At 38.3% G+C, this 15,117-nt stretch overlaps 1 protein-coding gene across 1 annotated transcript in view; it reads right to left on the bottom strand.

Moving 5' to 3' along the window:
- The window catches only part of LOC129017919 (EF-hand calcium-binding domain-containing protein 3), a 535,384-nt gene that overhangs the window by 512,991 nt on the left and 7,276 nt on the right, over positions 1-15,117 (bottom strand). Inside the window, exons 4-6 of the mRNA XM_054458898.1 lie at positions 10,833-10,993; positions 4,178-4,289; positions 496-626 (exon numbers count right to left, since the gene is read on the bottom strand). Coding sequence (XP_054314873.1) covers positions 496-626; positions 4,178-4,289; positions 10,833-10,993 — 404 coding nt within the window. The remainder of the gene's footprint in view (positions 1-495; positions 627-4,177; positions 4,290-10,832; positions 10,994-15,117) is intronic.

Raw genomic sequence — 15,117 nt, 5'->3', positions numbered from 1 at the left:
CCACTATCCTTCGACTGTGGTCCAATTTTTCCTATTCTTAATCCAAGTCACAGCAAATTTTTAAGAAAGTTATTATAATAAAGCAAACAAGAACATCTTTAAACAGCCAAAGAATCTCAGATTCCATCACCTATCAGGAAAAATGTCTGGAAAAGATGATTTATCTAATACTATAACATGTAAATAACTGAAATCATATAATGTTAGTGTTGGAAGACATCTTAAGAGTCCATTTAGTACAAGATCCTTATACAGATGTGGAAAGTGATGCCCAGAGATGTAAATTTTACAAAAGTCTAAGCATGTGAGGTCAATCAGGACTCAAATCTAAGTCTTCCAACTCCATATACAGCGCTCTTATCTCTACACAATCCTAACAGCATAGTTAGCATAAACTACTTGATATTCTTTATGTGGAAGGGATAAATGATTCTGGAGAGAAACACCCAAGTCTGAATCCAACATTTAAAAAATAGAGTACAAGGATTTAAATACCGAGTAATTGCAGAAGATGTACAAAGAGGTGATGAAGTCTTGTGAACGCTGTACTGATTCGACAACTTGCATAAAGAGTTTTCTTTCCTTGTCACCTTCTCCTTTGACAGCTTCAGAAAAGGAGGGATAATCTAGAGCCAAATGCAAGTATGTTGGTACCTGAGGTGACACTGGTAATTCAGCATTCTTGGATGATAAAACTCTTATAAGATAATTAATCGTACCTTGACTCCTCATTAATTATGCTTCTGGTGTAAAATTGCCTTTTGTAATTAAATTACATTTAATATAAAATAAAATTTTAATAAACTATGCAATGTTTTTTTGCAAAGCCATGGTTTTCTTAAGTATGCAGTTAATCATGTCATTAATATTTGGTAAATATATAGTAATGGATTTTACAAAGCAGGGAAAACCTATGGTATAGAGAGAACAAAAAGACTCAGCCACCAGACTCTAGGCTGCATATAAAGGCTTTGACTTAAGTGCAATGTGGAGAATCAACACAGTTATTCAAATGATACAGGTAATTTTGTTTTTGATTATCCCTATCATTGAGTAAATTATCCACTTAAGATTGCATGTATAAACATGATTCCAAAAAGGCAAGCATTAGGTGGATAGGAAAGTAGCACTTTAGAAAAATGAGAATTCTAATTACAGGTGTCTTCAATTTTACGTGGAACCCTGAGCGTTGAGTTTTAATGACCAGGCAGGATGTGGAAAAAAGACTCTCACGTTACACAAGATTGACAGGAATTGGTACTGAGATGCCACACAGAACCAAAATCTTCAAAAGAAAATGTTTTCAGCAAGAGTGGGGAAGGAAAAAACTTTATCCCCCAATGAAAAAGTATGATTAAAACATGTCTCTATCCCAGCTCCAGGTTAGAAAAAAAGAAAGACTATTCCTCCTGATTAGTCATAATCATAACTCTACATACATGAGTTTGGAACTCAAATCTACACTAAATATATGCGCCAGGGAAACAGAAACCAAAAAATTCATTTAAAATGACCTCAGATTTGTAACACTTCTGAAGTGCATGGCAAAGACAAAAGCAAATTTTCTTTTTAAAAATTCTCTTGAAGAAGGGCAAACTGAAGATTCCCACAGATTTAGATCAACTATATATGAAAGAATGTACAAAATATATATAACACCCAAAGAACAAGTTAACATGAGTGAGAATCAGACAAAACAACAAACACAACATTTAGATCCCCCAAGAATTTCATATAGTGAATTGATCAGATACCAATCTTGAAATAACTATAGAATATGAGCAAAAAACATGACACAGGGTATATTTTAAGAACCATCAAATAAAATTTCTGGAGGTAAAAAACAGAATCACTGAAATTAAAATCTCAGAGGAAAGGTTAAACTGTAGATTAGATTCAGCTAGATAAAGAATAAGTGAACTAGAAAGTAGATGGGGAGAAATTACCAAGAACAAAATAGAGAGACAGAATAGACAAAAAATATGAAGCAATGTTAAAGAATATAGAAAATAGGATGACAAAATCTAATACACATCTAATAGAAGATACAAAGGGACAGTAAAGAGATTGAAAGGGAAAATATTCTAAAAGATAATATACTAGAATTTTCCAGAATTGAAGAAAGGCATGCATTCTCAGATTTAAGAAGCACAGCAAATACTAAGACAGAGGGGAAAAAAGGAAATATACCTTTAAGTGAGAGGTGACAGCGTGCTGGCAGTCCTCACAGCCCTTGCTCGCTCTCGGCGCCTCCTCTGCCTGGGCTCCCACTTTGGCGGCACTTGAGGAGCGCTTCAGCCCACTGTGCACTGTGGGAGCCCGTTTCTGGGCTGGCCAAGGCCAGAGCCAGCTCCCTCAGCTTGCAGGGAGGTGTGGAGGGAGAGGCGCAAGTGGGAAACGGGGCTGCGCCCGGCGCTTGCAGGCCAGCTGGAGTTGCGGGTGGGCATGGGCTTGGTGGGCCCTGCACTCAGAGCAGCCGGCTGGCCCTGCCAGCCCTGGGCAATGAGGGGCTTAGCACCCGGGCCAGTGGCTGCGGAGGGTGTACTGGGTCCCCCAGCAGTGCCGGCCCACCGGCGCTGCACTCGATTTCTCACCAGGCCTTAGCTGCCTTCCTGTGGGGCAGGGTTCGGGACCTGCAGCCCACCATGCCTGAGCCTCCCACCCCCTCCTTGGGCTCCTGTGCAGCCCGAGCCTCCTCGACGAGCGCCACCCCCTGCTCCATGGCGCCCAGTCCCATCGACCACCCAAGGGCTGAGGAGTACAGGTGCACAGCGCAGGACTGGCAGGCAGCTCCACCTGCAGCCCCAGTGTGGGATCCACTGGGGGAAGCCAATTGGGCTCCTGAGTCTGGTGAGGCCTTGGAGAACCTTTATATCTAGCTCGGGGATTGTAAATACACCAATCGGCACTCTGTATCTAGCTCAAGGTTTGTAAACACACCAATCAGCACCCTGTGTCTAGCTCAGGGTTTGTGAATGCACCAATCGACACTCTGTATCTAGCTACTCTGGCGGGGCCTTAGAGAACCTTTGTGTCAACACTCTGTATCTAGCTAATCTGGTGGGGAGGTGGAGAACCTTTGTATCTAGCTTAGGGATTGTAAACGCACCAATCAGCGCCCTGTCAAAACAGACCACTTGGCTCTACCAATCAGCAGGATGTGGGTGGGGCCAGATAAGAGAATAAAAGCAGGCTGCACGAGCCAGCAGTGGCAACCAGCTCGGGTCCCCTTCCACCCTGTGGAAGCTTTGTTCTTTCGCTCTTTGCAATAAATCTTGCTACTGCTCACTCTTTGGGTCCACACTGCTTTTATGAGCTGTAACACTCACTGCTGAGGTCTGCAGCTTCACTCCTGAAGCCAGCAAGACCACGAGCCCACCGGGAGGAACGAACAACTCCAGACGCACCACCTTAAGAGCTGCAACACTCACCGCGAAGGTCTGCAGCTTCACTCCTGAGCCAGCGAGACCACGAACCCACCAGAAGGAAGAAACTCTGAACACATCCAAACATCAGAAGGAACTCCAGACGCACCACCTTAACAGCTGTAACACTCACTGCGAGGGTCCACGGCTTCATTCTTGAAGTCAGTGAGACCAAGAACCCACCAATTCCGGACACATAAGTATATCATAGTGACTGACTACACAAAAAGATATTCCATGTTCTAATATCTGAAACCTGTGAATGTCACCTTATTTGGAGAAAATGTCTTTGCAGATGTAATCAAGATCTTGAAATGAAATATACAATGACAGACGTGCTTGTAAGAGAAAGGAAGAAGGAGATGAGATACAGACACAGGAAAAAAGGCCATGTGAAGACTCATGGGAAGATGGAGGCAGAGATTGGAGTTATGCTGCCACAAACCAAAGAACACCTAGGGTTCCTGTTAAAAAAGCAAAAATGTTAGCAGAGAGCACAGCAAAAAAGACAAAAAATAAGTTTAATAGGGAAAAACCACAAATTTTTCATAAATTCCTGAAAAGATTCCTTGTTCTATTTTTTTTTAAGGAGAAGGAAAAGGAGAATTAAGAACAGAAGAGGAGGAGCAAGAGCAGGTAGTAATATTTAAGACTGTGACATTTCAACACTTGGACTAAAAAATATAAGGGAATGTTTGAGGGCTAAGGAAAACGCTTGAAGGTAAAAGAAAAATTTCCAAATCTTTATTTACCTCAGTTCTTTTACTGTGCTGTTGTACTTGTAAACTCTTTCTCCCAACTTTTTTTTCTCCTGAAAAATCAGAGGACTTTTCTTCTCCACAAAGGATTATTGATGTTTCAAATCTAAATGACACAGAAATTGGAATCATTCTTGAATTTCTCTTTGCTTATTCTTTTCAACTTTTAATTATGGAAATTTTCAAACATATACAAAAGTATACAGAATCCCATCAACCAGTTTCAACAGTGGTCAATCCTATTCCATCTGTATCCCATCCCTGTTCCCATCCCTTATTATTTTTGAAATAAATCACAGTATATTATTTCCATCTGTAAAGATTTTAATAGAAATCTCTACAAGGTGTCTTTTTTTGTAGAGATTGGGCTGGGTGCGGAGGTGCACACCTGTAATCCCAGAACTTTGAGAGGCCAAGGTGGGCAGATTGCTTGAGGTCAGAAGTTCAAGACTAGCCTGGCAAACATGGTGAAACCCCATCTCTACTAAAAATACCAAAAAAATAGACAGACGTGGTGACACATGCCTGTAGTCCCAGCTACTCAGGAGGCTGAGGCACAAGAATCGCTTGAACCTGGGAAGTGAACTGAGATTGAGCCACTGCACTCCAGCCTGGGTGACACAGCAAGACTCCATCTCAAAAACAAAACAAAACAAAACAAAAAACACTAAAAATTAACAATTTCTTAATATCATCAAATATACAGGCACCATTCACATTTCCAGTTGTCTCGTAAATGTCATAAAATTTTTTAACATTTTGCATCAGGACTCAATAAAATCCTAGCATCATAATTGACTGAAATGTCTTTTTAACTTCTTTTCATCTATAAGTTCTCCTTCTATACCTTTTATTATCATTATAATTATTATTACTAGGTCATTTGTCCTATAGATTTTCCACAGTCAGGATTTTGCTGATTATATCACCATGGTTGTAGGATTCTAGAAGCTTGAACATATTAACATTCAATAGTTGAGGGAGATGCAAAACCACTCTCTAGGTGGTGACATTATTCCATCAGGAAGCGCATAATGTCCAATTGGCTATTTGTGGTATTAGCAGCTACTTATACATAATAACTAGATCCAGTAAATCATGAGGGACTGGCTGGGCATGGTAGCTCATGCCTGTAATTACAGCACTTTGGGAAGCCAAGGTGGGCAAATCACCTGAGGTTGGGAGTTCAAGACTAGCCTGGACAATATGATGAAACCCTGTCTCTACTAAAAAAAAAAAAAAAAAAAAAATTAGCCTGGTGTGGTGGTGCACGCCTGTAGTTCCAGCTACTCAGGAGTCTGAGGCAGGAGAACTGCTTGAACTTGGGAGGCAGAGGTTGCGAGCCAAGATCGCACCATTGCACTCCAGCCTGGGTGACAGGGCAAGACTCTGTCTCAAAAATAAATAAATAAAAATAAAAATAATAAATCATGAGAGACTGAAAAGTGGTTATATTATAAATCTATCATTCCTTCAATCATTAGCTAGAATATTTCTTTTTTGTATGTGTAGAGATGGGATCTTGCTAAGTTGCCCAGACTGGAGTACAGTGACTATTCACAGGTGTGATTATAATACACACTACAGTTTCAGACTCCCAGGCTCAAGTGATTGTCCCACCTCAGCCTCCTGAGTACTGAATTATAGGCACACACCACCATGCCTGGCTGCTAGAATATTTCTACAAATAGAAACTTTCTCTCATGTACTACTGGGTTGCCTAGTGGTATAGTTCATATAGAAAGGCAAGATATAGACAGATTGAACTGATTTTTAAAAAAAAAAGAACAAGAAAGAAAGAAAGGTAAGATAATTACTCTATTGTTTTCCTCTATTTACCACTTTTCATAACAAAGACTTGGCTCACTTGTAACCTCTAAAAATGACAAAATAATTTTATACCATTTTGAACGCACAGACTTAAATATATTTGATGCAGTTTAATTCCCTGAAATTATTATACTTATTGATGCTCTAATTTTCTCATCTTTTATAGGAAAAGGTGGGAGCCTCTTCGAGTGGGCTCTTGAGTCCTTTTGATGAATCCCTGATAGCAGTCTTTTTTATTAATAGTTTCCTTATCTCCGGAAGACAAGAAGTTCCAGGCTTACTGTACATTTCCTCTCACAGACATGCAATCAGCATTTCTCTAAAAAGCCTTTTAATAAGAAATGGTATTTCAAGATTAAAGTTTGGGCACTAGAAGCTGAACTTCTTTTTAATCAACATTCTTCTTTCTTATTGTTTGGTTTTCTCTTATTTCTCCTTTTTCCTCTTCTTATTGGACTGTCAAAAACCTTTTTTTTTTTTTGAGATGGAGTCTCACTCTGTTTCCCAGGCTAAAAGCACAGTGGTACGATCTCAAGACCTTTCATAACACAAACATTCCATAAACCAGGGGTCCCCAAACTCTGGCCCGTGACCCAAAACTGGTCCGCACAGTAGGAGGTAAGTGGCTGGAGAGTAAGCCTTACCACCTGAGCTCCACCTCCTGTCAGATCAGCGGCAGCATTAGATTCTCACAGGGGCACAAACCCTACTGTGAACTGTGCATGCGAGAGATCTAGGATTTGCCTCCTTATGAGAAACTAATGCCTGATGATCTTCTGAGGTGGAACAGTTTCATCCAGAAACCACCCCTGCCTCCTCCCCATCCCCTCGTCCGTGGAAAAATTATCTCCCATTAAATTGGTCCCTAGTGCCAAAAAGTCTGGAGACCACTGCCATAAACTACACAACAATAAGATAAAATGTAATTATGAATTACATTTGAATTAAATTTTAGAAGAGAAGACACATACTCTTAGAAAGTGCTTCAAGTAATCCAGGGTAGACTTAAATTTCAACAACAACCCATCAGGACAGTGACCAACTAGACTATATCTACAACAGCTTCAGGTGAACTCAGCCCTAAGCAAAACTGTGACATAAAAAAAATATTATAATTCATGCCACTCCCTTTCTTTAGCAAGTACCTTGGCCTTTTTTTCCAATTTTATTTATTTATTTTATTTTAAATTGATAGACAAAATTATATGTATTTATTGTTTCTTAAATTTATTTTTAATTGACAAATAAAATTGTATGTATTTATGGTGTACCCTGCTCTTTTTTTCTGACTTATTTCTCCAAGAAAAAGTATCTTGCTTTTTTGACACACTATCCCTTTAAATCCAATCTCCCAAATTCATACCCTGTGAACCCCATACTTTGCTCTTCACTTCCCTGAAGCTGCCATATGATTAGATCCCTCTGCAGTCCTTCAGTCTCAAAGCAAGGACTTTCAACTATTTTGCCTATGACCCACAGTCAAAAGTACATTTTCTATTGAGGTACAATATACATATACAGAGAGAAGAGGTGCAATAGAAAGCAAGGGAGAGAGAGGAGGAGGAAAAAGCACTCTAATGTTTTCAATTCTATTCTAACTTATTTATTAAAAAAAAAAAAACTAGTAGTAAACCAGCTGCAGTGGCTCTCACCTGTAATCCCAGCACTTTGGGAGGCCAAAGTGGGAGGACTGCTCCAGGCCAGGAGTTCAAGACCAGCCTGGGCAATATAGTGAGACCTCACCTCTCCAAAAAATTTAAAAATTAGCCAGGCGTGGTGGTGCACACCTGTAATCCTAGCTAATCAGGAGTCTGGAGCAGGAGAATCCCTTAAGCCCAGGAGTTCCAGGCTGCGATGAGCTACGATCATGCCACTGCACTCCAGCCAGGGTGGCAGAGTAAACTCCTGCCTCAAGAAAGAAAGAAAGAAAAAAAAAAACTAGTAGTGACCTCCTAAACTGATTTCATGACCCATTAATGAGTCACAACCTGTAGTTTACTGGTGCTTTATATCCCCCATATATCCTTATTGAAGTTGAGCCTTCTTATTTCTAGTATAATCATGACTTCCACTCCATTACATGACTTTTGATCTTTCATCTTTTTTCAAAAAATGATAAAGAAAATAAATTTTTAATCTGATGAATGCAAGGCCTCTTTAAATTATCAGGCCCAAAGAGGCATTAAAATGAGATAGCAGTCACTGTCTCACATGCCCTTGAGCTAAGCAATTATTTCAAAGTTGCCTATTATGTGGACTCTAGACTGTCACCAAGTAGCCACAAATTAACCTAACAATGCCATACACTGGATACTATAACTCATAACGCTACAGTTCAGCCATATATAGCCAATCACTAATCAATGTTATTTCTGTAAGCCAGTAAGAATTCCTGAAAAACAACTTTTGTAATCAACCCATCTCCTGATTGGTTCCTTTTTTCTTTAAAATATTGAACCTCTCCTTTGTTCTCTAGAGTACCTCCCAGTGTTTCCCAGGCTGCAGTCCTCAACCTGGGCCTAAACAAACTCTCTACTTATATTAATTTTGCCTCAGTTTCCTTATTTAGGTAAACAAAAGTATAAGTGTATTTTTTAATTATGAGCTACTTCACACATTTCATAGAATAAGGATGATTTGGTATAAATAATGAATAAGTAAAAACATTTGTCCTGTACCCCATTTTTAAATTTTTTTTGTTTTTATATATTTAGAGGGTACAAGTGCAGATTTCTTTCCTACATGCACATAGGCATTGTGGTGAGTTTAGGCTTTCAGTGTACCCATCACCAAATTCAACCCTCACCCCTCCTCCTACCTTTTGTAGTCCCAATGTCTATTATTCTACTCTGTATGTCCATGTGTAGCCATTGTTTAGCTCCCACTTACAAGGGAAAACATGCACTGTACCCCATTCTTTTGAGGCATGTGCTTCCCACAGTGCTAACCTATCTTGAAGAAAGCTAATGGAAGAAGGTAAAAGGATGCTCCCACGACCTTCCTTTTCTTCCTAGGTAACAAGCTTTATTGTAGTCTTCTAGAAATAATTGCTTCATCTTTTGCCATCTAACAAACAGGAGTAGTGGTGAAAATGTTAAATTAAATAAAAGTGAAATACAGATTTCTGGAAGGTAGAGGAGATTTTTATTTAGGTACCTCTCCAATCACAATGTGTAGGTAATTTCCAGTTTCACCAACAGGTAAGATGAGCATTTAGTTAAAGATAAAGTGACATAAGCTCTGAATATTTTCCCAGAGGCTTTTAGATTTTTTTTTTATTTTTTAGTCATTTTATAAATAATAAATACAGATTGAGTATTTCTCCTACATGCATTTAAAATGCTAGAACTTCTATGACTAACAAAAGGCAACCAGGCAATGCAGTATACAAGGAAGAACTGCTAAAAGATTCAAATAGCTTGGCCGGGCGCAGTGGCTCACGCCTGTAATCCCAGCACTTTGGGAGGCTCAGGCGGGCAGATCATGAGGTCAGGAGTTCAAGACCAGCCTAGCCAATATGGTGAAATCTCGTCTCTACTAAAAATACAAAAAAAAAAAAAAAAAAAACTGGCCAGGTGCGGTGGCTCACGCCTGTAATCCCCACACTTTGGGAGGCAGAAGCGGGCAGATCATGAGGTCAGGAGATCGAGACCATCATGGCTAACATGGTGAAACCCCGTCTCTACTAAAAGTACAAAAAATTAGCCAGGCATGGTGGTGGTGGCCTATAATCCCAGCTACTCGGGAGGCTGAGGCAGGAGAATGGCTTGAACCCGGGAGGCGGAGCTTGCAGTGAGCCAAGATCGTGCCACTGCACTCCAGCCTGGGCAACACAGCGAGACTCCGTTTCAGAAAAAAAAAAAATAGCCGAGTGTGATGATGGCGCACGCCTGTAGTCCCAGCTACTTGGGAGGCTGAAGCAGAAGAATCACTTGAACCCAGGAGGTGGAGGTTGCAGTGAGCCATGGCTGCGCCACTCACTGCACTCCAGCCTGGGTGACAGAGTGAGACTCCATCTCAAAAAAAAAAAAAGAAAAACTATTCAAATATCTTAATTTCATGGAAGGCACAAAGCCAAGCCTAGAGGAAAGAACCTTCTGTTTCCTTCTTAAATTCTCTTTAAGACAAACTTAACAGACATATGGATAATTGTTCTCCTCTAACTAGAATCCTATGATTCCAGTTAGCTTATAGCTTCCTTATAGGCTTCCACATGTGATATAGTTTGACTTTGTGTCCCTACCTAAATCTCATGTTGAATTGTAATCCCCAGTATTGGGGGAGAGACCTGGTAGGAAGTGATTGGATCATGGGGGCAGATTTCCCACTTGTTGTTCTCATGATACTGAGTGAGTTCTCATGAGATCTGTTTGTTTAAAAGTATGTGGCACTTCCCTCTTCACTCTCTCTCCTGCTGGCCTTGTGAAGATATGCTTGCTCCCCATTCCCCTTCCACCAGGATTCTAAGTTTCCTGAGGCTTCCCCAGCCTCACTTCCTGCAAAGTCTGCAGAACCATGAGCAATTAAACCTCTTTTCTTTATAAATTACGTAGTCTCAAGTAGTTCTTTATAACAATGTGAGAACCGACTTAGACAACATGGAAGCCTATAGACTTCCACATGGCTGTGAGAGAAGTCAGAAAAAATGTAAGAACAGCTATTTAGGAGTTAAGATTATGCTACTGAAAGAATGACCACAAATATGCATGATCCTATACACATGGTACATTATGAGAACACATAAGCCACAGCTACATTTTGGCACTGTTAACTTGCAAAAGTATAATTCAATAAAGTAAGTTCAGAGTTTTTAACTTACATTTTTTTATATTCTGGGCTCAAACTCCTAATTTCTGGTGAAATTTTCTTCTCTATTGTTTTAGAAAACTTGATGTATTTCTTGTGGTTAATATTTCCTGATGGCAAGTCAGTTGCAAAAGAATTAGAGCCATCATCTAATAAGTCAATATTTTCCTCTGCCTGGGGAATATAAGAGCCACAATCAAGCATGTCCTCTTTGCACATACATATTAAATATGACATTCTGGGTCAATCATTCATTTTAGACCGATATTCTTTCTCAAATAGTGCTACCAAAGAGAATTTTGTTGAAAAAGGTTTTACTCACTAATGTATTATTTTTCCAGATTCAGTACATACTCTATTAAACTCCAATTATCCTTAGTGCATTATACAGCTATAAAATGAACATTATTTATGAACATGTCTAACAGTTATTACATCTAGCACTTTTTCTTTTTTTGAGACAGGGTCTCTTTTGGTTGCCTAGGGTGGAGTCCGGTGGTGCAATCATGGCTCACTGCAGCCTTGACCTCCCAGGCTCAAGCAATTCTCCCACCTCAGCCTCCTGAGAAGCAGAGACCACAGACATGCACTATCACACCTGGCTAATTTTTTATTATTTGTAGAGATGAGGTCTCTCTACATTGCCAAGGCTGGTCTCGAACTTCTGAGCTCAAGCAGTCCTCCCACCTCAGCCTCCCAAAGTGCTAGGATTATAGGCATGAGCTACCTCTCCCAGCCTGGATCTAGCTCTTAAGGCATCAAGGTACAAAAGTTTATCATACTCTTTGCCAAGCAAGGTACAAAAGTTTATCATACTCTTTGCACAGCAGTATTTTTATTATAAAAATTAACTCGATTTTAGATACAAACCAAAGCCATGATCCATGAAAGAAATAATCGATAAGTTAAACTTCATTTAAATTAAAAGCTTCTGCTCTGTGAAAGACACCATATCAAGACAATGAAAGGACAAGTCACAGACTGGGAGAAAATGTTTTCAAAAGACATATCTCATAAAGAACTGTTATCCAAAATATACAAAGAACTCTTAAAACATAATAAAAAAGAAATCAATTTTAAAATGAGCTAAAGACTTGAACAGACACCTCACCAAAGAAGATATACAGAAACATGGTAAATAATGATACGAAAAGAGGCTCAACATTATACTGGGATTAGGGAACTGCAAATTAAAAGGAAATACCATTACATACCTGTTAGAATGATGAAATTTTAACCAAAAAAAATATAAAACTTTGATAAAAGAAACTGAAGAAGACATAAATAAATGAGAAAATAGCCCAAATTCATGGATTCAAAAAATTAATATTGTTTAAATGTCCATACTTTCCAATGTTATCTACAGATTCAATGTAATTCCTCTCAAAATCCTGATGTCATTTTTCACAGAAATAAAAAAATCCTAACATTCATATGGAAACAGAAAACACCCCATATAGCCAAAGCAATCTTAAGCAAAAAGAGCAAAGTTGGAGGCATCACACTTCCTAATTTCAAAACAGATGATAAAGCTATAGTAATCAAAACAGAACGTTACTGGCATAAAAACAGACACACAAATCAACAGGACAGGATAGAAAGCCTAGAAATTTTCCAAATATTTACAGTCAGCTGATTTTCAACAAAGGTGCCAAGTACGCACAATGGGGAAAGAACAGTCTCTTCAATAAACGGCATTGGGAAAACTGGATATCCTTTTGCAGAAAAATGAAATTGGGACATTATCTCACACCATATACAAAAATCAATTTAAAATGCATTAAAGATTTAAACACAAGACCTAAACTTTTAAAGTTACAAGAAGATAGGGGAAAAGCTCTACCACATCGGTCTGGGGAATGATTTGTTGGATAAGACTCTATAAGCACAGGCAACAAAAGCAAAAATGGAAAATGGGATTATATGAAACTAAAAAGCTTCTGTACAGCAAGGGAAACAATCAACAGGGGAGAAACAACCCACAGAAGGGGAGAAAATATTTGCAAACCTTACATCTGTTAAGGCGATAAAGGATTTATACCCAAATTACATAAGGAACTCAACTCAAGCAAGAAAACAAACTATCCAATTAAAAAATGTGTGAAGGATCTGAACAGACATTCTCAAAAGAAGACATACGAATGGCCTATAGGTTTGTGAAAAAATGCTCAATATCACTAATTATTAGGGAAATGCAAAATAAAACTGCAATGAGATATCATCTCACACTATTCTGATATTCTGTTAGCTATTCTGTTAGAATAGCTATTATCAAAAAGACAAAGGATAACAAGTGTTGGCAAGGATGTGGAGAAAAGGGAACATCTGCACACTGTTGGTATGAATGTTAGTACAGCCATTCTAGAAAACAGTATGGAGGTTCCTCAAAAACTAAAAACAGAATTACCATGTGATCCAGCAATCCCACTTCTGGGTATATATCCAAAGGAATTGAAATTAATATGTTGAAGAGATATCTGCACTCCCATATTCATTTCAGCATTATTCACAATAGCCAAGATATAAAAGTAATCTAAGTGTCCATCAACAAATGAATACATAAAGAAAATGTGGTGAACATATACAAATGAATACTATACAGCCTTTAAAAAGAAGGAAACTCTGTCATTCACCATAACATGGATAGAACTGGAAGACATTATGCTAAGTAAAATAAGCCAGGCACAGAAAGACAAACACTGTATGATCTCACTTACATGTGAAATCTAAAAATGTTGTTCTCATAGAAACAGGGAGTAGAAAGATGGTTATCAGAGGCTGGGGGGTGGAGAGGTTTGGGGGAGGAAGAGGGATGGGGAATGGGAAGACATTGATCAAAGGGTACAGAGTTTCAGTTAGACTGGAGGAACAAGTTTTAGTGATCTAATGCATTGGTGAACATTGTTAGTAAATAATATATACTTCAAAATCACTAAAATATTTTTTATGTTCTTACCACAAAAAAATAAGTTGGTAATGATTATGTTAATAGCTAGATTAAATATTTCTATAATGTACACATAGATCAAAATACTGCATTATGCCCCAAAAATACACACAATTATTATTTGTCAATCTAAAATAATAATAAAAAACTCAATTAAGAAAAAAGAATGGCAATAATCCAAAACCCTGACAACAACAAATGCTGGCAAGGATGTGAAGCAAGAACTCTCATCATTGCTGATGGGAATGCAAAATGGTACAACCACTTTGGAAGACAGTTTGGCAGTTTCTTACAAAATTAAACATACTTTTACCATACAATCCAACTATTGCACTTGTTGGTATTTACTCAAACAAGTTGAAACTTTATTTCCACATAAAAACCTACAATTGGATGTTTATAGCAGCTGTACTCATAATTGCCAAAACTTGAAAGCAATCAAGATGTCCTTCAGTAATTAATAAATAAACTGTGTTAAATGTAGAGAATGGGATATTATTTAGTGCTACAAAGAAGTGAGCTATCCAGCCTTGAAAATACATTTAAAAACTTTAAATGCACATTAAGTGAAAAAAGCCCGACCTGAATGGATCCATATTGTATAACTCCAACTATATAACATTCTGGAAAAGGCAAAACTATGGAGACAGTAAAAAATCAGTGTTTGCCAGGGGATGGGGGAAGGAGAAGTAAATAGCTAGAGCACAGAGGATTTTAGGGCAATGTGATTATGCTGTATGATACTATAATGATGACTATATGTCATAATACATTGGTTCAAACTCATAGAATGGACAACAAACGTGAACTCTAATGTAAACTATGGACTTTGAGTGATAATGATGTGCCAATGTTGGTTCACCAATTACAACAAATGTACCACTCTGGTACAGGATGTTGATAGCAGGGTAAGCTGTGCATGTATAGGGGCAGTAGGTATACGGTAACTCTGTATTTTCTGCTCATTTTTTTTATGAACCTAAAACTGCTCTAAAAAAAAAGTCTACATATTTAAGACCTGAAACCATAAAAATTCTAGAAGACTACCTAGGAAAAACTCTTTTGGACACTGGCTTAGGCGAAGAATTTATGACTATGACCCCAAAAGCAAATGCAACAAAAACAAAAATAAATAAATGAGACCTAATTAAATTCAGAAGCTCTTGCACAGCAAAAATAATAATCAACACAGTAAACAGACAACCAACAGAATGGGAGAAAATATTTGCAAACTATACATCCAACAAAGGACTAATAACCAGAATTTACAAGGAATTCAAACAAATCAGCAGCCAAAAAAAAAAGTACTCCCATTAAAAAGTGGGAAAATAACATGAACAGATATTTCTCA

Source organism: Pongo pygmaeus, chromosome 19, assembly GCF_028885625.2.
Source record: "Pongo pygmaeus isolate AG05252 chromosome 19, NHGRI_mPonPyg2-v2.0_pri, whole genome shotgun sequence".
Classification (NCBI taxonomy): domain Eukaryota; kingdom Metazoa; phylum Chordata; class Mammalia; order Primates; family Hominidae; genus Pongo; species Pongo pygmaeus.
The sequence above is the reverse complement of the archived record's forward strand: the minus strand, read 5'-3'. Positions and strand labels throughout refer to the sequence as shown.